This window comes from Martes martes (genome assembly GCF_963455335.1).
Source record: "Martes martes genome assembly, chromosome: 4".
NCBI classification, from domain to species: Eukaryota; Metazoa; Chordata; class Mammalia; order Carnivora; family Mustelidae; genus Martes; species Martes martes.
The window spans coordinates 153,394,089-153,417,605 of record NC_137891.1 but is presented as its reverse complement, the minus strand read 5'-3'; the positions used below and the strand labels follow the sequence as shown (position 1 = coordinate 153,417,605).

The 23,517-nt window shown below is 41.6% G+C and overlaps 1 protein-coding gene across 2 annotated transcripts in view; it reads right to left on the bottom strand.

Annotated features, from left to right (window-relative positions):
* The window catches only part of AGBL4 (AGBL carboxypeptidase 4), a gene marked incomplete at both ends in the record, with an annotated part of 1,559,236 nt that overhangs the window by 323,424 nt on the left and 1,212,295 nt on the right, over positions 1-23,517 (bottom strand). For both annotated transcript variants that reach the window (XM_080800716.1, XM_080800715.1), the window contains one exon: positions 3,353-3,392. In XM_080800716.1, coding sequence (XP_080656842.1) covers positions 3,353-3,392 — 40 coding nt within the window. The remainder of the gene's footprint in view (positions 1-3,352; positions 3,393-23,517) is intronic.

The window sequence follows — 23,517 nt, the reverse complement described above, 5'->3', positions numbered from 1 at the left end:
AGACAGATATTCCCTCTCCCATTCCCCCTGCATGTGTTCCCTCTCTTGCTGTGTCTCTTTCTGTCAAATAAAAAAAATAAAATCTTTTAAAAAAATTAAGATTTATTATAAAAAAGACAGTATGGAGTTAATGCAGAATAAGTGTGGTAGACCAATGGAATAATACAGAAAGTTCAGAAACAGATTCTGTATATAGGAAAATTGTTATATGACAGACACGTAATTGCCGATAAGTGGGAGAAAGGAGGTACTAGTTGTTGTAGTGTGCTGAGACAAGGGGTTATTCATATGTAAACAAAAAAATTAAATCCCTAAGTCATATTATACACAAAGATCAGATAAAGACCCAAATATGACACAAAATTTGACAATTCTTATAAATAAGTACAGAAGAACATGATATCCAGGTAGGGAAAGATTTCTTTAAAAAGTCACAAAAGCAAAGCTCATAAAGCAAGAGATTGATTAATTTAACTCCATTAAAGTTTTTAAAATCTTCCATGTAGAAGTACATTATTAACTAAAAAAAAAAAAAAAACAAACAAAAAAAACCACCCACATAAGCCGCAGTCTGGAAGAAGATATTTGCAATGCATATAAGTGACAAAGTATTGATATTCAGAATAATAAAGAACTGTAAGTCCATAAAAAGAAATGATAACCCAATTGAAAATGGAAAAAGGATATGAAAAGTCAATTCACCAAAGAAGAAACCAAAGTGGTCAATAAACATATGAAAAGATACCCAACCCCATCAGCAATCAGGGAAATTATTATAAAAGCAATGGGATATCATCTCACATTTGTCATGATGACAGGTAAAATTTTGTAAGTCTGACAATTCCAAGTATTGAGGATTCAAGGAAGTGGAAACCCTTATACTTTGCTGCTGAAAGTATATAGTTGTTCAACTACCTTAGAAAATAATTGGCATTACATAGTAAATTTGAAGATGCACATAATAATTCCTCTAACTCTATGCTCTTATACACAAGGAGACAGGCACAAAATCCTCCTAGTAGCATCATTTGCGATTATAAAATCTGTAAAAAAACTGGAAATAGCCTAAATTATGATGAATAAGGTGGAGAAATAGTGATATAATCATATATGAAATACTATATAGCAGTTAAAATGAATAAACCAGAGGTACATGAATCTACCTGAATTAATTTCTACAATATAATAATGATTGGGGGAAAGTCACGGAATGCCATTTACAGTGTGACATTATTTAAAGGAATTTATAAGAGAATACCATTTACACCTATTTTTTTGGTATATATAGATATGGAAAAAACATTGAATTTATTATAGTGGTTACTTATAGGGTGAAGGGAGAAAGTTGCAATCAGGTAGGAGTGTAGAAAAGTCTCAATTAGATTTATAAATTTTTTAAATAGAAGACTCTCCAGCATAGATGGTACAAATGGTAATACACGGCCCATGGTAATATATGGCACAAGTGGATATTTGTCTGGCAACTGGAGTGAGGCTACCACTCTGGGAGCTCCAGCTGTCCAGGTCCTACCTGTGTCCCTGAGAGGTAAATGGATTAATATCTCACAAGTGCATATCTCATGATATCACACAAAGGTAGCCTACTTGCAGTACAACAGTGCACCACTCACAACACACTTTTTGGGAAGCTTTGACCCAGGAGGTATTTTTTTCCCGTCCAAAAGTAGGCAAAATTATAAACCATTCCAAACTCTCACAGTTCTTAGCATTTTGCAGTTCCACAGCTCTTCAAAAGGAGTACACTTAGAATCACAATTACTCTGCTTGAATCTATGCAGCAGCAATTAGGAACAGAAAGAACTAGTACAAAAGAACTGCAGTAAACGGGGTCTGAAGACATATCGAGAACCCCCTCCAATTCATACATCAGCGTCATACCAGGGTATGACCAGATGAGACTGAAATGTGGAAGCAGGCAATCTGGGTTAGCATGTGTGGAGTAGAATAGTACACAATTACAAAGGACAGAAATCAAACAAGACGGGACAAAGATAATCCTTCACCAATACCTTAGTGGGGAGAGATTAGTAGGTCACAGGAGTGGAACACTCTAGTTATGTTAGCCCATGATTTGGAATTTCTACATATGCTTATCATATATATATTAAACATAGCTCATTTATAGAACGGATGAGACATTTTTCAAACTACTTCATCTCTGTTCTTCTAAAGTCCCAAGTTCAAAAAGCTCCACAAGGTAGAAGTATAGTAGGGTCACCTGAATTGGGTAGATCCAACTCACATTTGTAGTCACTATCTTCTACCTCAGTGACTGAGACCAGATAAACTAGTGTTTGTGCTAACATAGTGCCTGCACAGGGCAATTTCTCAATCTCTTTGTAAGTGAGCCACCTGGCACCCAGATACAGCATGGCGAGCTTGGTAAAAGACAGAGATAACAGGGTACAGCCATACTGGATGCCAGCATATCGAAATGGCCTCCATATTTATCAGTAATTAGCCACTCCTAGAGCCCCCAACCCTGCCATGCGACCACTCTGCCACACTTGCCCCTCCCCACAGTCCAGTAACCAAAGTGTTAATGCTTAGCTCAGCAGGGGGCCACCAGGGCCGTTAAATATTTTGAACAGATGAAGATGACCCACCACACGCATTCTTGAATGCTCACTAACTCCACTGGCATCATCATCCTCTTGGATCCCAAAAGAGAACAACCTCCTGTTGGTCAGTTTTGCCTCAAGTTCCCAAACCAAAATAAAATACCTCTTAGGCAGGATTAAACTACTCAACCACTCTCTAGGCAGATGCCCTGCTTAGGGGGAAGAAAGGACCTTTTAATCTCATGGCCACAGCTTTGTTGGGGAACTTGACTTTCCCCTAAAGGGAGAGACAAGAGTTATTCTAATCCTGAGCATGGAAGACCAAACCTGGTCATTTTCTCAGACAAGTCCCTCCTCATGAGCCATCCTTCCTCCACTCCATGCCCCCTGCCAGACAGTTTCCCTGTTCCTGTGATTTCAAAACTTATTTCTCATAAGACCAGGACAATTCCTTGACACTTGAGGCTATCGAACGATCTGGGGAGAACTTGGCCCTGGAATATGCAGCAACATCAGAGACTCTGCCATCTGCAGAGTCAAGCGGAGGCAGCACAAAACTGGGAGGGAGGAGGGGAAAACAACAACAACAACAACAACAAACTACCCAAGGGGCAGAGGATGGAGGGAGAAACATTACTCGTGGCACCGAGAATTCTGCTGATCATTCAGGGAGTCAAAGGAGGAGGGCAGGAATTGCGTTTGGTTAAGCCACCAGGCATCGCTCTGGGAAATAAGGGAAAAGCCAAAGCAGAATGGCTGCACCTACTCACCAGGGCTGGTTATTGTCAGGAGGTCAAGCTTCCGCTGTTGCTGCAAAAGAAAACATACTATGAGATCACAGAATTGAGCCAGAGCCAAACTGTGCTTAGCAGCTCAGGGCGGACATGCAGAAGGAATGCTCAGACACACAGAGCAGGGTCTAAGGTGGAGAACATGGTGCTCACTCACAGCTCTGCATGGAGGCATTGAACCCTAGAGACAAAGGGAATGCATGGCCTTTCTGTTTATCCTTGGATGGTCAGAAGTGAGAGGCCTTAGAGGTCTTCCAGGCAAACCTATACTATACTTAGGGAAAGGCCATTGGCTCATTCTTCTGTACCAGATAATCTTTGTTCACACTGGCAATACTGGTTCAGTTTCTTGTATCCTGGCAATCCTCTGCTTTGGGTCCTTATGTCACCGTCACCCTCCATATATTCCCTTCTAACCAAGATATTCCTGGGCTGGTTTATTTTTTTAAAATTTGCTGAGCAATGCTATGACAATTTTAATTACTGATGATCAAACCATTTTTTGTCTAATTGAATCCTCATTTCTTTGTACCATATAACAATCATAGCAAATATCTGTCTGGTACATTGGGCCATATGGATTAGGCTGCTTGGATTTGGAGGCAACTGCCCTTGGCTAACCCAAGGGCTGAGGAGATCAGTATCTCAGTAGGTTTGCCCCACATCAGAGCATACCTACAGGGAGCCTCTGTCCTGACTTGGACGTCATGGGAAACTGAGGATGGAGAAGTGGATAATAGAGGCTGGGGGTGGGGCAGTGAGCAACTCTCCTACAGACTTAAATTGGGATTTCTTAGGCCCCAGATGAGTTATCTCTCTTTTCTACACTTGAATTTCTATAAATGGCTCCGGAAATCTGTATTTCTTTTTTTTTTTTCTCCTCAGAAGAGGTTCAACAAACTCCACTTTGAGAACCACTGCTGTAGGCTACATATTGTAGGAGCTTCTGATTATCCGGTATTTCTTCTAATGGATCCTTTGCCATATTTCACCTTATCTGTATTTCCAGCACGATATTGCCTCTCTCTAAGAATGGAGAACAGCTTCCTGGAATTCTGCTTAAGCAGAGATGGGAAGGCAGTAACATTTTTTGAGCAAGAAATATAGACCAGGGACAGTACAAGGTGCTTTGATGTGTTATTTCTTTTCATACTTTTGCCAGTCCTGCAGGGTCGGTATTACATGAGGTCCAGAGAAGAAAATTATCTGCTCAAGACAACATCTTCATTAAATGGCAGGGCCAGGATTAGAATCCAGTCAGTTCTGACGCTGGCTTAAAAGCCCAAAATACAATACACCTAAATAATTATAATGATGCCTGAAGCTTAATAGGTGCTCAATAAAAAGATACAGTATTGATGCTGTTGTTATTACTGTAGTCCATGTGGCCTTTGGTCTATATGAGCTATTTTTTCCTTTTCCATAGAATTATGGATACTTGGGGGTGCCTGGGTGGCTCAGTCAGTTAAGGGGCTGACTCTTGATTTCAGCTCAGGTTATGATCTCAGGGTCCTGGGATGGAGCCACTCGTTGGGCTTCATGCTCAGCGGGAGTCTGCTTAAGATTCTCTCTCTCCCTCCGCCCCTCCCTGCATTTGTGCACTCTTCCTCATTTTTGAATAAATAAATCTTAAAGAAAAAAAGAATCGTGAATACTTGGAGCTCAAAAGTCATTGAGTTTGATCTGCTGTGAGAACAGGATCCCCTCTATATTGGCCCCACCAGTTGTATGAACTGCTTGTTTCACCCCTTTTCTTGATGGGGAACTCACTACTTCTTGATAGTTTGTTAGCTGTCCTTTATGCAGGATTAAAGGTGGCTTCCTTATAACATTGTCACTGTTTCTAGTTGCCTCAGCCAATCACAAGGGTTGGGACATCTGCAGATCTGTGTCTTCTCTCCAGGCTAAAGATGCCCAGTTCCTATGTCCTTTCTTCATAAGACCTGGTCGCAAATCTTCTTGCCCTCATTGTCTCCCTCCTCCTCTATTTAACTTTGATCTGTCCCTATCAAAAACTCTTTAAGATATCTCTACCACTTACTTCACTGACTTCTCATGAACCTAAAAGCAGATCTGTATTACCTCATGGACTTCTCAATCAACATCACTGTTTTCCTGCCAGCTTATAACTCATTCCAGTTGACATTTTTAAGCAAACAATGCAACTCCAAGATGTCACTGACCTACACTGTAAACACACATCCTCTCTCTGAAAAGAAACACACACCCACACACATGGGCTAGAAGGACTGCTGGAGCCAGACCGTCTTCCCTCCCAAACACAGAACCAGGCCAGTAGCGCAATTGGCTCAAGCTGCCTTTGCCAAGGCCAACCTGTGTGGCTCAGCACTTCTCTCATGCATGAGGAAAGAATACAATGTGTCCCTCTGTTTTCCTGTAAGCTCGACTTTGTGATGACTGTGGTTGGTGAAAGAAGTTTATTTATCTGAGAAGAGTCTATTCCCTAATTAAGAGCTATCTCTAAATGGTGACTCTGTGTCCAGGCTCCAGTAGAGAAAAAAGAGAAGAAAACCTGACAGGAGGCAGGCAGACGTGGGCTTTTTCTTGGCTTCTCTGTGGGGTTTGGATAACTTACTGCATATCTCTGGCCTCAAACTTGCACCTGTAAAATGCCCTCGAGAGAAATACCTTCAGAGAAAGGGAGTCAAACACAACCAGGTACCGTGCTTACGGGCTCCCTCTTCTGGTGTGAAGTGTTCCTGCGAATCCCTGTAGACAGAACACTGGGGGCTCAAACGACAGTCAGAATGTAGAAGGGGCCAAATTTTCAGCTCTCCTTTGACATTGCAATTTTCAGTGGATGTGTGTCTTCCTCACTAGTTGGAGAGTATAATAAGGGCCTAGAAGGTGTATTATTCAGTCCATGGCATATAGTAGCCCTCTGTAAGCATTTGCTAAATTCAATGAAGCATTCCTAGAATCCACATTATCCTTTTACCACCCCTCAATGCCTTTGCTCATGCTATTCTCTCTGCCTAATTTTTCATGACCTTCTGTCTTCTTGGAGGTCTCCCCTCACTGCTCCAGACATCCATGACATTTTCTCTGCATGTCAACTTCCAAACCTAACCTCCATCTGTTCACACTCTGTTCTTCTAATGCATCTTGTAAAGCCAACCTTTTGTATCACGTTGTTTTAACTGTCTGCTTCTTCTGTTTCCCTCATGAGGTCCTTACTTGAGGATAAGGCTGTCATTTCATCCCTCTACCTCCAGTTGCAGCACAAAGGTCTGGAAAGAATGTTTGATGTCATCTGGCTCAAATGATTCAACTATTCTGTCATTCCCTCTGCTACTCTTAGATAGGAATTCATCAGCATTGAAAGCAACCATGCCACTTCCTTTATAGGACTTTCCCTCTGCCACGTCTTTAGGCTTTCTCACCTTTACGATTTTCTTCCTATCATCTCCACAGCCAGCACTGGCTATCCACCTCCTGTGGGAGCCTTTCCTTTTTTTAGTCCACACATAGGATCACTGTCTCTATTGGACTTCAGGAGCTCCTACTGTTTGTACCGCTCCTGTGGCAATGAATTAAATCTAACCTGGTGACAAGCCCATTTAACCTATGGTTCACAGACAAATGTGTGCACCACCTAGTGGTCTAAGCAGGTAAGTGTAGGCTATTGTTTAACCTGTAGCTCTTAAGATAGGACTGCAGAATCTGCCTGTTGTATGTGTAAAAAAGAATGAAAAAAGAAAAATAAAAATTCTTGCAGGGTACCTTCAAGAATCATCATGCAATGAGTTTTACCTAAGAAACTGGAATGTCCAATAATTCTCTCAAAGTTCTTCAAAAATAAAAAGAATAGAATGAAAGATAAATTTTTCATTATGAAATAGTCTGCCTAGTATCATCACTTGGGATTGCCAATGAAAACTGTATGGCATTTTTAAAATTAAGGTGCATGATGTGTGTATGTAATGAATAATCTGTTATACATGGAGGGGGCCATGCTGGACATAAAGAATTACCAAATTATAATTGGTTACCAACTGAGAGCGATAAGGGTCTTTCATCTGGAGAAGATATAGGATCTAACCACTTGGATGGTAGAACGTGCAATGTTAGCTGGAGTTTTGGTGGGTTGGGCAGCAGTTTTGGTAGGCTGACAGGGTCTGCTGGTTAAGAGCTGACCAGCTGAACCACTAGTTGACCATAAGCTACTGTCTCAGGAAGGCAAGGCTTTCACATGTGTGGTAGCATTAGTGTGTGCCTGTGTGTGTGTGTATGATTTGAGGGGTGTGAGGGGAGAATGTTCCTTCTCAGGTGAAGAAATTCCAGGCCTCCACAGACAAAAATGTGTCTGTATGGTATTCTAGAAATTGCGCCTGTATGGTATTCTAGGGACTCCTGGAGGAGTGTGACTAAGCCAGACCCAGGTCTCTTAGGAGTTGATCTATAGATTCTCGGCTGTGTATGAGCCCTGAATTCAGCCTTCCTTGGTAAAAGTATTTCCTTACAGACATTCAGAAGAAACCCATTTCTGTGCTTAACCACCATGTGTAAATGCTGAGTCATGACTGGATAAAGACCATGGGTGTTGGGGGTTCCAAGGTCAACAGGAACAATTTCCGAATTTAGTGCCCGCCAGGGATGGCAGAGTATCTACAGTGCATGGTCAAGGAGCTGTTGGCCCGCATGCTCGCTCCAGGAGTTATCCTTATTTCCCCATGCATCTGGTGGAAGCTGTCTTGTTAATGCAATGTCACTGCACCTCTGGTCCCAGATAACTGCCCCAAGGGGGGGGGGGATACTGAAAGGTGGGTCAATTAGAAAGCTTACCCAGAAATTTTGGATATTTCATGGGTTGAATTATTCTCAATGAAAACTACTGTTGTCTCAAGTTCAAGAACCCATCTTTAAAAATTTTGTAATTATGAAAACAACACATGCTTATTTTTTATAATTTTCCAGATTTCCAGAAAACTGAGAAAGTAAAAATTAATGAAATCCCACCACTGAAAGAGAAGCCCAGTTAGTATTTTGATGTACTTTCTTGTGATCTTTCTTGTTTGTGTTTAGTTTAATGAGATCTTATTTATATCTAATAAATGAAGTACTTTTTAATCTCATGCAACATTATATTTTTTGTCCCAGGCTGAGTCTTTGTTCTGAAGTATGAGAGTGTAAATCACATATATTTCTTGTCATAACGGATACGTTTGCTCTTAAAACCGTGGTTTTGTTTTCTAGTCCCTTTTTCAGGGAAGGTGGTCTCAATCAGCAAGATAATCAGTAGACTTTCACTTGGTTATTTTGTTACAAGGAGGCAGTTTGAAAAGCCCAGAAACTGCAGCCTTGTAGTGTAGACAAAGTCCTCTGAATACAGGGGACAATTTTTCCCGGCAATAACCAACCAGGAAGATATTCTTTTTTCATATCTGGAGCCCCTCTCACTGAAGTTACAGAAAGCATTTTGTAGAAAGAGTCCAACTCAAAATGAGACAAAGTGTGAATCCTGATTCTATCATCGCTGAGCAGCGTTATCCTAGGTATGCTACTTAAGCTAGTCAGCAATTAGGTACCTCATGCATAAAAAGAGTGTAGACAAACTTCCAGGAGCATAACAGGGAGGAGAAACTGAGAAAAAGAGAAAGAATCCCTCTGGACATGGGCGTGGGGGCAGGGAGACACCAGGCAGAGTGGGGAGCACAATGGCTGAAAGCCAGGATTTCGGAGTGCCGCTCTGGCTCTGCACCCCCTCATGCTGAGTCTTGGGGCTTCTCACCATACAGCACCTACTCTTTTACAACAGCCTCTTAACTGGCTTCCCTCCTTCAAATCTTGGGCCTTCCCTTCGTCCATACTGCAGCTGCACTTGGAGTGAACTTTCCAGAATGCACATCTTAAAACTCATTAGGGTTCCTACAGGAAGTAGTGTAACCTTTGAGCTGTTATTGGACAACTTCCACGATCCAGTTCCTGCCTTCTAGCTCCTGTTCTCTCAGGTTCTGAGACAGAGATGGCATGACAAACCACTTCTAGTTCCTCAAATTTGTTGTACTCTCCCATCTAGGCCTTTGCACAATCCCCTCTTCTTGGAACAATAATCCTATACCCAACCTGCTTTGTCTGGCTAATTCCTCCTTGTTATCCAGCTCTCAACTAGCACGCCACCTCTTCTGTAAAGTCTGTCTAGACCTGCCAAGGCTGGCTAGACCTTGTCCTTGTACCCCTGACCTTCCCCATCAGACACTGCATTTCCCTGGCCTATTTACTCCTCTGTCCTCTCTGCTGGTTGTGTGAGCTCCCTGTTCCCCTGAGGGCAGGGGCTATGGCATCATTACATCTCTCCCCTCAGGCACTAGCCCAATGTCTGATCAACAGATGATGCTCCATAAAGATCTGCTGCTCACCTGTTACCAGAAAGGCAACTAAACAGGGTCCTGCTCAACTGGGCATCAGAAGAGGTCTTTAGTTTTGTTCCCCTCTCTCCTGGTAGACACACACACTGGTCCCATAATTTTTCTCAGAATCCTGTTTCTGCCTTGGGGACCTAGGGATTGGACCACAGAGACTTTGGCTTTCTTCATCTGGATGGGTAATTATGAGGCTATGGTTAAAAATGGACTTTTCATTTTGGTCACGAACTGCATTGCAATTACTTCTCAGAATGAGAAAGGGACGTGGTGTTCTGGGAGCTCAGGGGCTGGTTTGATGTGTGGGGTTCTGCGTGGTAGAAGAGAATAGTCGCTGATTATGTGTTCTGTTTTGCTTTCTGTGTTTCATGCAGAATAGCTATTTGGGGAAAAGTCAGTCTTTCATGGCATAGACTGGAGATGATTTAAACAAGTGCACCAGTATCCCTGTGCATTCTCCTGTCACTCCGGAAGCCGGCCATCCTGGGGAAGACCTGAAGATCAACGCCCTGCAGAAACAGGGGTTACAGGGGCATGGGCACACATTTGGATTCAGGGCTCAGGTCCTTCTTTTCCTGCAACTTCACTTCCCTGTTCAGTTGCTCCCGTCTCCAGCCGTAGTCATTTTCAAAGCATCTAGGGCTCTCCTACCCCCTCCCTGCCCTACCCTGGGCATAGCCGGCTTCCTAGAAAAGTATTTCACATGCTGTTGGCCTCTCTCTAAACTTGCTGCTTCTGATCTCTTTTATTCCAGTCTAGCATCCTCACTGGCTGCAGGATTGATCATTCTAAAATTAAATTTCTCCTTTCTTAGAATAATCTAATGATTCACATTGTATTTCTGATAAAGAGTAGATTTGTTAGCTTGGCATTCAAGGAGAGTGTGAAAAATCTCCATGGGTTTTATGTGCTATTTGAAAAAGCAGTTTTTATATTTTAATATAAACTTTTATTTGTAAAACAAACAAAAAGTTACCTATTATGTTCAGAACCAAACTCCAGACAGCAAAAGTGGGCTTAATCATGTGGGTCAGTGTTGTATACAGAAAGACTGACTCTCACCTGGCAGGGGAAAGAGTGGGGGGAACTAGTCCCCTCTGAGGAAAAGGAGCAGGGATTATGAAAATTTGGAAACTACCGTCTCAAGGCCCTGAGCTCATGTCCACACCCCGCTGAAGTGGGATGCCTGCCTTCTATTTGCCTGACCATACTGCTCACCACCGTCTTCCCTGCTCCCCAACACCACCTCCTGCCCTTGACATGGCCCTCTTTCCACTTCTCATGCTACACAACGGCTGTGTGACACGGCTTTCCCAGATAGCACGTGCCTTCATTCTGACCTTTCATTTATTTATCTGTTAGTTGATTCAATAAACATTAATGGAGCATCTACTCTGTGCCCTTAATGTTCCTCAGGACAGGGCATGAGAGAGACAGTCTCTATACTCAGAGATAGCTAATAGTGAAATGGAAAAGACAGACATACTAAGCAAATAATCATACAAGATGAATTAATCTCAATTATAGTAAGTGCTCCAAAGAAAAACAGGAGGAAAGGTACTATAATGAGGGTTCAACATATCCTCAAGTCTCACCTGGCCCACTGGCTAATGCCCAGATAACACCCCTGGGCACCTGTCACCCCCATCACCTTCTAGGGGAACCTGAGCCGTGGCCTCCCTTCGGGTACCTGTCCCATCAGGATAATAAAAAGTGCATTAGCCTTTTAACTCAGGGAGAGAGCAAGCCTCACTCAAGACAGAAACCAAATCCCCCAACTAAGAGTTAAATTCAGCGGGAAGTAGAGTGGGGTGGCAGACAAAAGCTGGGGCTGCACATGGGAGATTGCTTCAATATATTTCTCTGAGTGGTTTCTGCTCTCAGAGCTTCCTGTTATTGGAAAAGTCAGGCATGCAAGTGGCTTTCATCCCCAGGGCAGCTTAAAGGAGCCTTTTAGTTCAGCCTCTGGCAGACAGCACAAGGCAGGGCAAGCAGAAATGGAGGAGCCCAGGAAACTGCAAAGCCACTTTGGGAGCAGGAGTGATAGCAGTGGTGGCTGGAGTGGCTGCCATTTGTTGAGCACCTACTACATGCCAGGGCTCACCACCTTCTGAGCCAGCCACTGTTACCCCTTTTTACAAATGAAGAAACTGAGGGCCAAGAGGTTAGATTATTTGCCCAAGCTCCCAGCTACTAAGTGGAAGAGTCTAGATTCAAACTGATAACTGTTGACCTCTGAAGCCTATGCTCGCTTGTCCCGAGAGCCCTTAGTTGTGAGAAACGAGGACAATGTCCTGGCTGATTTCCCAGTTTGTAGGCAGAGGGGCAGCAGGAGCGTGGAGGGCGATGCTGTACAACTGGAACAGCCTCTGCGCACAGGGCTAGTGACAGAAGGGACGACTGATGTGTGACTGACCTCTGTACTGTCCCTTTGTTGTGTTCACAGTTCAAAATTCTACATATACGTGTGTGTTTTTCAAAGATTTTTTAATTTTTATTTTTAAGGTAATCTCTACACCCAATGTGGGGCTTGAACCTACAACCCTGAGATACAGAGTCACACACTCCACTGACTGAGCCAACCAGGCGCCCCTATTCACCCGTAATTATATTTGATTAGTCATTCTGATTACAGTCTAGACTCCATGACAGAAAGGACCGGGTTTAACCTTCCTGGCGGAGTGGACTGTGTCTTAAATACGTGTTCAAAGATCACATACGGAAGGGTGGATCAGGTTTTTAAAGAGGGCGGGATAAACAGCTGAAACCCTCACTCCCGCTAGAGAGAAAGGACACATGTCTCATCCTGAAACACCGAACAGTTAGATGGGGGCTTGGCGCAAAGGACTTCACCATCCCAGTTCTGGAGGAAAGAGCCGCACATCAAGAAACAGCAAGAGGAAGGCTGTTCCAGTCATGACTTGGAAGATTCCCTGCCAGGACAGATTGTTTCTTCCCTACCCCCTGCTCCAGGCGATATGACGCCGCATGGGCACCTGCAAGAACAGACATGGCACCTACAGTGATGGTGCAGCTCAAGGCTGGAGAGGTTGTATACATAGCTGTCAGCTTGCCCCCCCACCCCCCCTCGCCCCCACCAACTGCCCAGGGCACCCATGGACCTCAGAGCACTCAGGTATTGATTTAATAGTGTCTCACATTATAATTGTTTACACACTAGCCTGTTTTTTCTCCCCACCTCCACCTCTCCTCTCTTCATCTCTTGTCCCCTGTCTTCTCCTCCAAGGTCAGGAGCAGCACAATTTTCATATCCCTCTATTATCCCTATATCTGCCTTCTCACAGGGCCTTGAGGAGTCTGTTGCAGCTTTACCATTTTACATTATTACCAGAGCAAGTTATGTGATTAGAAATTCTCTTTCTTCATCGGTTTTGAGCAAACCACAACTTTCTTTACAGAATCAGACTTCAGAGTTTAAAAGATATGCCTTTAAGGCCCTCAATTTATACTTTAAAATTGTGATTACTCTTTTTTTTTAAATTTTTAATTTTTTTTAAAAGATTTTATTTATTTATTTGACACAGAGAGATCACAAGTAGGCAGAGAGGCAGGCAGAGAGAGGGAGAGAGGAGCAGGCTCCCTGCTGAGCAGAGAGTCGGATGCGGGACTCGATCCCAGGACCCTGAGATCACGACCTAAGCCGAAGGCAGCGGCTTAACCCACTGAGCCACCCAGGCGCCCAAAATTGTGATTACTCTTCATCCTTAAGGTCACTGAGATGCAGTACGAGTGAGGCTATCCCGTAACCCAGCCTCTGGGATATCAGAGCAAGGAGGTTTGGAAATCACCAGCCCAACTACTTTATGTCAAAGCAAAGTAGACTGAGTCCATGGAGGGAAAGGGAGCAGCTTTTAAGGTCACCTGCCACATTGTTCTGTATTGTTTGCTTGCATGCCTCCTTCAATGGAGTGAAAAGAAGGGATCTATGTCTATAGTCCAGTGCCTAGAAAAGCAGAGATGCCTAGAAAAAAAATTAAGGAAAGCAAGGGAGTGAGGGGTAGGGGAGGAATTTTTAAGGATTTTATTCTGAGTTCCAAAGTCATGTTGTTTACTTGCTTAACTGGTTTTAACTGAAGAGTTATCAAGAGGACCTCCTTCAAGATGTGGTAACTGAAATGGCCCATAAAGTATAAAAGTTATTTTACTTTTCATTGGGAAAGTGGGGCCAACTTTTAGGAAAAAATAGAACAGGAGTCTGGACTGGCCACGAGGCCCTGGCTCCCCTCCGTCTCTGGGAGCTAATGAGTCTGTTTATGCTTGACATTTAGTTCTTGAGACTATCGGGTATCTCCTGGAAACATCGACTGTTTGTTTATTTTCATTTTTGGTCACTTAATATATAACACTAATTCCAAAAAAGCATTTGAAGAAGCTTACAATGAAAGAATGCCACAAAATAAAACCATGTAACTTAAGACATTGAAAAAAAGAAAAGACAAGGACAGGAGTAATTAGCTGGTGCTAGGTATGAGGTCATAACTCACAACTCATATCCTGAGATACTCTGTTTACTTGCTAGAGTGGGGTATGAATTTGGCTCTCGGCTTTTAAACAACATTAGTGTAGTGGAAAACACTACAAACAGTTACAAAATACCCAGTGTCCTATGGGAAAAGCAAAAACAAACAAATAAAACCCCAAATAAAATGGTTGAATTACAGAATCTACCTTTCCTGACCCAAGGTGTGAGGGAAATCTTTCCTTAGGGTCCTTAGAAAGGGTGTTTTGGGGCTTAGTGGGTCATGCAGTGCCAAACCACCAGAGCTGTATTTGGACTCCTGTGATGCTTTTTGAAGAAGGCCTATGGAGCACAGACAGAGGTGAAATGTGGTAGTCGTGAGAGTCCTGGGGCCAGAATAAGAAGCCACAAGTCTGTGTCATGGATAACAGCAAAAGACAGACAATGGATACAAAACCTAGCTCGTACACTCATACGCCACTCATGAGTGGTATAGCCCCTGAACATATTACATAACCTGCCTCTCATTTCCATGTCCCTAAAATGGAGATAAGAAGAGTCTTTAAACCAAAATATGATTTCATTCAGAATTTTTATATTACATAAACATTACCATGTTATGGGATATAATATAAAATCCACATCTTTTTTTTTTAAAGATAAAACATAGGACTCCATAAAATACTAAAGTTTCAGGTTTTTGAGAGTATCAAGGTCACTCTCCCCTACTTACATAGAAGAGTTTGGAGAATCTGACTTCTAAAAAGATCTTATCACACTGAAGGAAGTGTTCCACAGAGTCCTTTTGTCCCCATTCTCGTTCAGATTTAGCAAGATTGCGAAGGGGTTCACAGTAGCTCTGCACAGTGCTGGTGATTTCCAAACCTCCTTGCTCTGATATCCCAGAGGCTGGGTTACGGGATAGCCTCACAGAACTGTGGTAAGGACTGAATCGGCTAACGGATCAGAAACACCTGGAAGCCAGAAGGTAGGTGTTCTGGACCTGGCTTTGCCATTTACTTGCTGTATGAACCAACGATTTGCCTTCTCTGAATCTGTCTTTACCACATATTGGCTAAATGACCACAGGCAGGTCAGTATAATATTTTGAAATGGGTTTAGCATCCCACATACTAGTAACGCAGTTAGCCTACTGCTTGACACATAACCTCTGGATAAATGGAACATAGTCTGGTAAGACTTTTATTTTTAATTCCAAGAATCCTTGCTTGGAAAGCTTTCCTTCCTCTCTTTCTCTATTTATGGCTTTTCTCTTATTTCATTACCTCCTCCTCCTCCTCTCCCAGGCTGGGTTAGGTGCCTCTTCAAGGCCCCTCAGCACCTTGCGCTACCCTTGGCCACAGACGTTATCACTGTGGGTTGCAATTATCTGTGAGTCATCCGGCTGTGAGCTCTTGTGGGCAAGGATGCTGTGTGATTCAGATCGGCATCTCCAGCTCCTACCACTGTACTTGGCACAGAGCGGGCCTTCAGTCATGTTTGCTGAATTGCCTGAAACTGTGGAGTTCCTGTGAAAAATATCATGACATTCAGAATAAAACTCTGGCACTGAAAGTGAGGCAACATTAATCTGTATTCCTGCCCAGCCAGAGTAATGCCTCTGCACGATGTCAGAGTTATATATACTGCAGGAAGTAAAAATGCCAGGCCATAAAAGTCTATTTTCTGCATTTGACTGGCTCTTGTGGAAGCTCCATTCCATGCTGATTGACCACGACTTTCCATAACAAATTGCCAGCTTGATTGTGGGGAAAGAATCCAGATCTAATTGTTCTTTGCAAGCCTGGGACAGAAGGTATTGCTATTTGAAAATGGAACTGTCTAAATTAATTTTCCTGAAACAAACATCTTTGCCAAATAAAAGCAATGCATAATAACAACCCATAATTAAAAGCAAAATGATACCTTTTGTTACGTGGGGAAAGCAAATGTGTTCACCACAAAAAAAGACCAAAATGTTATTTTCTTGGAACTCCACGGACACATCTTGAAGTCTGATGAGAGGGTGTGTGAGTGTGCGCGAGTATGTGTGTGTGTTGTCTTGTGTTGTGTTGTGTTTAGGAGTAGAGTGGGGTAGGGAGATGTCTCTTTTTCATTTTTTCTTTTCTTTTGCTTTTGAAAAACAAGCATCATTCATCTTTGCTTTCTGAACAATGGAGACAGAATATTCTTAAATCCCACTACGCTTTGAAGAGACAGGAATTGGGAAAGTGGGGGGGAATTGACATTTATTAAACTGTCCTTATTTTCCCTTGTTAAATTTTCCTAACCTATTTTTATTTCAACTTTTTTGATGTGTGTGTACATATGTGTATATATTTCTAAATTGATAAATCTTTTCCAGAAAAAACTTAAGACATCAAAAACCATAATTGAACATCTATGTAACAGGTGCATTGTTTAATGTTTATTCTTTTTTCCTCCCAGCACTCTCATAACACTGGTCTTTAACCCGCATTTTAAAGATTAGGAAAACAACACTCAAAAAGGTTAAGTAAATTGCCTAGTCTCATAGCTAGTACATGACAGAGCTAAGATTTAAGTTGAGCTTCTGACTATAAAGTCCATGTCCTTAAAAATATTCTTTCCATTGTATATAGTATTATTAAATAATAATACTAATGATATCAAAATAAAGAGAAAAATATACATGGAAGTCATAATGTCTCAACAGCCATTTCCATATTTTCCATGCTGTTTTCTGTCCTTGTCTAAGTAGCTGTGTTGTACTATAAGGGTAGTAATTACATACAGAAAACAAAGACATAATTATGGCATAAATATGATTTTGCTACTTTCTGTATTCTTTTTTTTTTTAACTGAGATATAACTGACATACTATATTATGTTAGTTTCAGGTGTACAATAGAGATTTAACATTTGTGTACATTGTGAAATGATCACTACAGTAAGTTTTGTTATCATTTGTCACCATAAAAAGTTAACACAATATTATTGACTATATTCCCCATGCTTTACATTACAAACCTATGACTTATTTATTTTATAACTGGAATTTTGTAGTTCTTCATCCCTTTCACCCATTTTGTACATCACCCCTCCCAACCCCTCTTCTCTGGCAACCACCCATCTGTTCTCTGTGTCTATGAGTCTGGGTTTTGTTCTGTCTTGTTTCTTAGATTCAACATATAAATTAAATCACATGCTATTTGTCTTTCTCTGTCTCACTTACTTCACCTGCCTAATACCCTGAAGTCCATCTATGTTCTTGCAAATGGCAAGACTTCATTATTATGACTGAGTAGTTTTCCACTGTGTTTCAGAAAGAAATAGAACATCTGAATAGACTTATTACTAGTAATTAAATTGAACCAGTAGTCCAAAACCTCCCAACAAATAAAAGTCTTAGGAGATTGTCAGTTTCTAGGAATTTACTCATTTCTTCTAGGTTGTCCAATTTATTTGTATTTGACTATTCATAGTAGCCTCTTATCATCCTTTATATTTTGGTGGTATCAGTTGTAACTTCTCCTCTTTCATTTCTGATTTTCTTTATTTGAGCCCTCCTTTTTTTCTTGGTGAATCTAGCTAATGGTTTGTCAATTTTGTTGACCTTTTCAAAGAACCAGCTCTTAATTTCATTGATCTTTTCTATTGTCTTTTTAGTCTCTATTTCATTTATTTTCATTATGATCTTTATTATTTCCTTCCTTCTACTAACTTTGGGTGTTGTTCATTCTTGCTTTTCTAGTCCCAAAGGTGCAAAATTAAATTGTTTGAGAATTCTCTTTTTTCTGGAGGTAGGCCTGTATTGCTATGAATTTCCCTCTTAGACCTACTTTTGCTGCATCCCACAAATTTTGGTATGTTGTATTTCTGTTTTCGTCTCTAGGTACTTTTGATTTCTCCTAGTAGATTTTCAGTAAACTGTTATTTAATCTCAATGTAGTTTATCCAGTTTTCTTCTTGTAATTATTTCTAGTTTCCTATTGCTATGTTTAGAAAAGAAGCTTAATATAATTTCAGTCTTCTTGAACTAACATGTGACCTATCCTAAAGAATGTTTCATGTGCATTTGAGAAGAACATGTATTCTGTTGATTTTAGATGGCGTATTAAGTCCATTTGGTGTACTGTGTCTTTTAAGGCTGAGATTTCCTTATTCATTTTCTGTCGGTATAATCTATCTACTGATGTAAGTGGGGTGTTAAAATCCCCTACTATTGTTGTACTGCTGTCAATTTCTCCCTTTAGGGGGAGAATTACTGTTTGCCTTATATTTTCTGGTACTCCTATGTTTAATACATATATATTTATAAATGCTATATCTTCTTGCCAGAATGACCCCTTTGTCTTCTATTACATGAAGTGCCCCTCTTTGTCTTTTATTACAATCTTTGCTTTAAAGCCTCTTTTGTCTGATATGAATGTAGCTATATCAGCTTTCAACATGAGTGTTAGGGGCACCAAACTCCCCATGCAGTTGAAAAATCCATGTATAACTTTTGATTCTCCAAAAACTTAAGTATTAATAGCCTACTGTTGACCGGAGGCCTTACTGGTAACATAAACAGATGGTTAACACACATTTTGTATGTTATATGTGCTACATATTGTATTCTCACAATAAAGTGAGCTGGAGAAAAGAAGACATTATTAAGAAATCATACAAAAGAGGGGTGCCTGGGTGGCTCAGTTGGTTGGGCATCTGCCTTTGACTCAGGTCATGATCCTGGGACCCTGGGATGGAGTCCCACATCAGCCTCCCTGCTGAGCAGAGAGCCTGCTTCTCCCTCTCCCTCTGCTTCTCCCCCTGCTTTTGCTTTCTTGCACTGTCTCTATGTCAAATAAATAAATAAAATATTTTTAAAAAGAAATCATACAAAAGAGAAAAGACATGTATAGTATTGCACTGCTTATACAGAAAAATTTAGTTATAGGTGGACCCACATGGTCCAAACCCATGTTATTCAAGGATCCATAGTATATATACCCCTCAGGGCCTATAATCATTATCTCTGTTGACCTCCAGACCAGGAGATCAGGAGGTGTTTCCTGGGCCACCGTTGCAAAAATTGGGACTCCAGATGAGTGTATACTTTCCTTTCTGAAGTATCTTCCTCAAGATGAAGCAAGGTCAATCTGGTGCACAGGAATTGTATCTCCCTGCTTACATTCCTCAGGAGTGCCTCCTTAGCCTCTAGATGTGTGGGAAACCTGAAGCCTATCCCTTGTGCTGAAGCTCCAGGCCAAATAAATAGGCCTTTTCCACAGGAAGAATGGGGTTGCATTTCAGTGTGCTGTCTGTGCAGTGCGCTGGGGGTGGTAGCCTGCCAAGAACCGTCTTTTTGATTCTTACATTCTTGTGGAGCTTAGAAATGCCAGTCCCCTTGACCACCTGGGTCAGGCAATAAAAGGACATCCCCTGTGTGGACTGTGTGCACCCACTGGCATTAGATAGGCAGCTAGAGAGTATTGGGGGCAGGGCATACTTGCTGGGTTCAGAAAGGCAGTGGGGAAAGGTCTTGACTGTGTGTTCCCATGGGCTTCAGGAAAGCAGTGCCTTGTCTGCACTCTTACTGGCTTTAGGCTAGAAACAGGAAAATACTACAGATACTTGTGCTTGCCAGCCCTAGCCAGGGAGCAGGTGAGTGCCACAATCATCCATGTTCCCCGACTTTTGCTAGGGAGCAGGAGAAGCCAGGACCATTTGTGCTGGCTGGCCCCAGCCAGGTAGCAGGCAAGTGCTGTAACCAGCTGCACTCTCTCCTGCTTCAGCAAGGCAGTAAGACCGTGCTGTGACTGCTTGCCCCTACCTGCTTTAGCAAGACAGCAAAAGGGTGCTGCATCCAAGCTCACCCATCTGTGCTAGCAGAATAGGTATAGAGTGCAAAATGTACCCACCAGCACCTTCATCTCTGGGGAATTTCAACTATCCCCTGCCCCTTCAGCAGATGTTTTTAGATTAGCAAATGCATCTTCACATACAGTCTAGGTGTTTTTCAAACTATTGTTTTTTGGCTCAGTGTGAGGGAGATTGCACATAAGGCCTTTAGAAGGGGAATTTCAGTTTTCTATAGCACTTTGGGTCCCTTGGACGTTGGTTTTCTAAGCCAGATGTTTTGGGGGCTAGTCTCTCTGGTGCAGATCCCAGGGGTTAGGATGTCTGATATAGTGCACCAATCTCTTGCTCCTCAGAGAGAAACACTAGACTCCTGAGATCCCTCCCTATTGCTGCGCAGAGGGTGGGGTTATTGGCCAGTCTGTGTCTCTGCCTTTCCTACCTATTCTGATGTAATCTTTTTATCATTTTTTGGGGAAGAAGCAGTTCATCTATTTCTTAGATCTTTTTCAGAGGGAAATGGACTTTAGGTAGTTGTAGATTTGGTGTGTCCATGGGAGGAGGTGAGTTCAGGACCTTCCTATGCCACCTTCTTGCTGAAGTCTCTTCTTTCTGTATGCTGCTATTTTTAGGTTACATTAGATCAGAAGAAGTTTTCCAACAGTATTACACAGTCATTCTAAGCATTACTTTAATAACTTCATAATGTTCTATTTAGTGAAAGTACATAGTTTACTTAAATATAGGACATTCAGGCTATTATTATTTTGTTATTATAAATGACATTATGATAAACTTCTTCCTGCATACAATTTTTTCCTTCACTTGGATTAGATTATCTCTCTGGGATGAATACCCAAGAGTGGAATTACTGGGTCAGAAACTATGTACCTTTTTATTACTCTTGATATCTATTGCCAAATTGCTTTCCAGTACGATCATTCTAATTTACACTCCCATGAATAGTGTGTGAGATAAAAATTTTACTATAACTTTGCCAGCATGGGGGATTATAACTTTGAAAACATTTTTTTGTTAATGTAATAATCATATGGGATCTGACTGTTATTTTAATTGTTTTTTTTTAAAGATGATTCAGTGGGTTTGAATTCTTTTTCATTATCTTGTTCATTCCTTGTATTTCCTACAGTGAAAGTTGATTTTTCACATTCATCTCTTCAGCATTAAGGTTTTAGCTTTGTTTGAATTTTATTTTACTTTTTAAAAGATTTTATTTATTTATGAGAGAAGGAAAGCTCAAGCAAGTGAGTGCATGAGCAGGGGGAGGGGCAGAAAAAGAGGGAGAGGGAGAGGCAGGCTCTCTGCTGAGCAGGGAGCCCAACGTGGGGCTCAATTCCCAGGACCCTGAGATCATGACCTGAGCTGAAGGCAGACACTTAACCAACTGAGCCACCCAGGTGCCCCTCTGTTTGCATTTTAAATTCTCAGGGCATAACCACCTCTCTGGTTCTTGTTTCATCAACTTTGGTGGCACTGGAAATACCCTCTTGGACCTGATTTGGCACCAAATAAGCTGCTTTCCCTAAAACATCAAGACTCTTTTTAAAGTTTCCAGGCAAAGATGGATCCCAGTAAAACTTCAAAACACACATCTAGATAGTTAGTATAGGCTCACAAGACTTAAGGATGCTCTGAGTTCTTCTCTTTCTCCTTTAATCCACTTCTAAGAATCAATGGTGGTATTTCTCCTGAGCATAAGGAGCTGTGCAGCAGATCAAGGAGACTGACTGGGCCATTGTATAAGAAGTGGGAGCTTTTCCCATGATGCCTCTATATTTCTCATTTCCAAGGTTTTTTAAAGGAGAGAATATTCCAAGGGCTCTTCTTCTTGGGAAAAGGTATTCTTCTCACCCTCAGAGGAAGCCAGGCAGGATTTCTGACGAGGTCTTAAGGAAGGGAAGCCATGTTGATTTGCCTCATCCTAGCCATCAAGCTCTCCCAGAACTTGGGATGAGGTTTCATAATGGGGCTTATCAGTTTCAAGTATTTTTTTCACTGCGTTTTATTTTTTATTCTGTAGAATTTTCTTTTCATGGGGAGAGGGGAGGGCTCTTGTTCTTTGCGGTTGTTTCCTTCCAAGAACTTGAAAGAAAGATTTATTTTAGGTTAGGATTTAGGTATTCAGAACCCTGAGCAGTAAGTAGTCTATCCTCTGTCTATAAATATCATCGGCCTCCTCATTTTGATGCTTCCAGCGGACAGTAGTCACTCAATAGCAATAGGTGCACCTTGCTTGGCACCTATTGCATACAGAGCTCTGTGTTAAGCCTTGGACCAGGTGGACAGGGGGCATAGATAAGCACTTACCTGACCCAGTATTTTGTTTATATTGACTCACTTAAGCCCTGCAATATTATGAGGTATGTTTCATAGTTCTATTTTATAGGTGAAGAAACAGGTTCAGAAATGCAAAGGAATCTATTCATGATCACAGTTGTGGGTTGGTTTCCCTGATTTTAGTTTCACTTCCCTCAACCCATTCTCTACCTTGCAACCAGAGTCAAAGTTTAAAAATGCAAATCCTTTTTAAAATTTAAAGTTTTTTTTATTGTGTTATGTTAGTCACCATACAGTAAGTACATCATTAGTTTTTGATGTAGTGTCCCATGATTCATTGTTTGTGTATAACACCCAGTGCTCCATGCAATCCGTGCCCTCCTTAACACCATAATCAGGCTCACCCACCCCCCTCCCTTCTAAAACCCTCAGTTTGTTTCCTGGAGTCCATAGTCTCTCAGGGTTTGTCTCCCACTCTGATTTCTCCCCCCTTCATTTTTCCCTTCCTTCTCCTAATGTCCTCCATGCTATTCCTTATGTTCTACAAATAAGTGAAACCGTATAATAATTGCCTTTCTCTGTTTGATTTATTTCACTTAGCATAATCTCCTCCAGTCCCATCCATGTTGATGAAAAAGTTGGGGGTATTCATCCTTTTTGATGGCTAAGTAATATTCCATTGTGTATATGGACCACATCTTCTTTATCCATTCATCTGTTGAAGGGCATCTTGGCTCTTTCCACATTTTGGCTATTGTGGACTTTGCTGCTATGAACATTGGGGTGCATATGGCCCTTCTTTTCACTACATCTGTGTCTTTGGGGCAAATACCCAGTAGTGCAATTGCAGGGACATAGGATGGCTCTATTTTTAACTTTTTGAGAAATCTCTACACTGTTTTCCAAAGTGACAGTACCAATTTGCATTCCCACCAACAGTGTAAGAGGGTTCCCCTTTCTCCACAACCTCTCCAACATTTGTTGTTTCTTGCCTTTTTGATTTTTGCCATTCTATGTAAGGTGGTATCTTAGTGTGGTTTTGATTCGAATTTCCCTGATGGCTAATGATGATGAACATGTTTCATGGTCTGTTAACCATCTGTATGTCTTCTTTGGAGAAGTGTCTACTTATGTCTTCTGCCCATTTTTTGACTTGATTA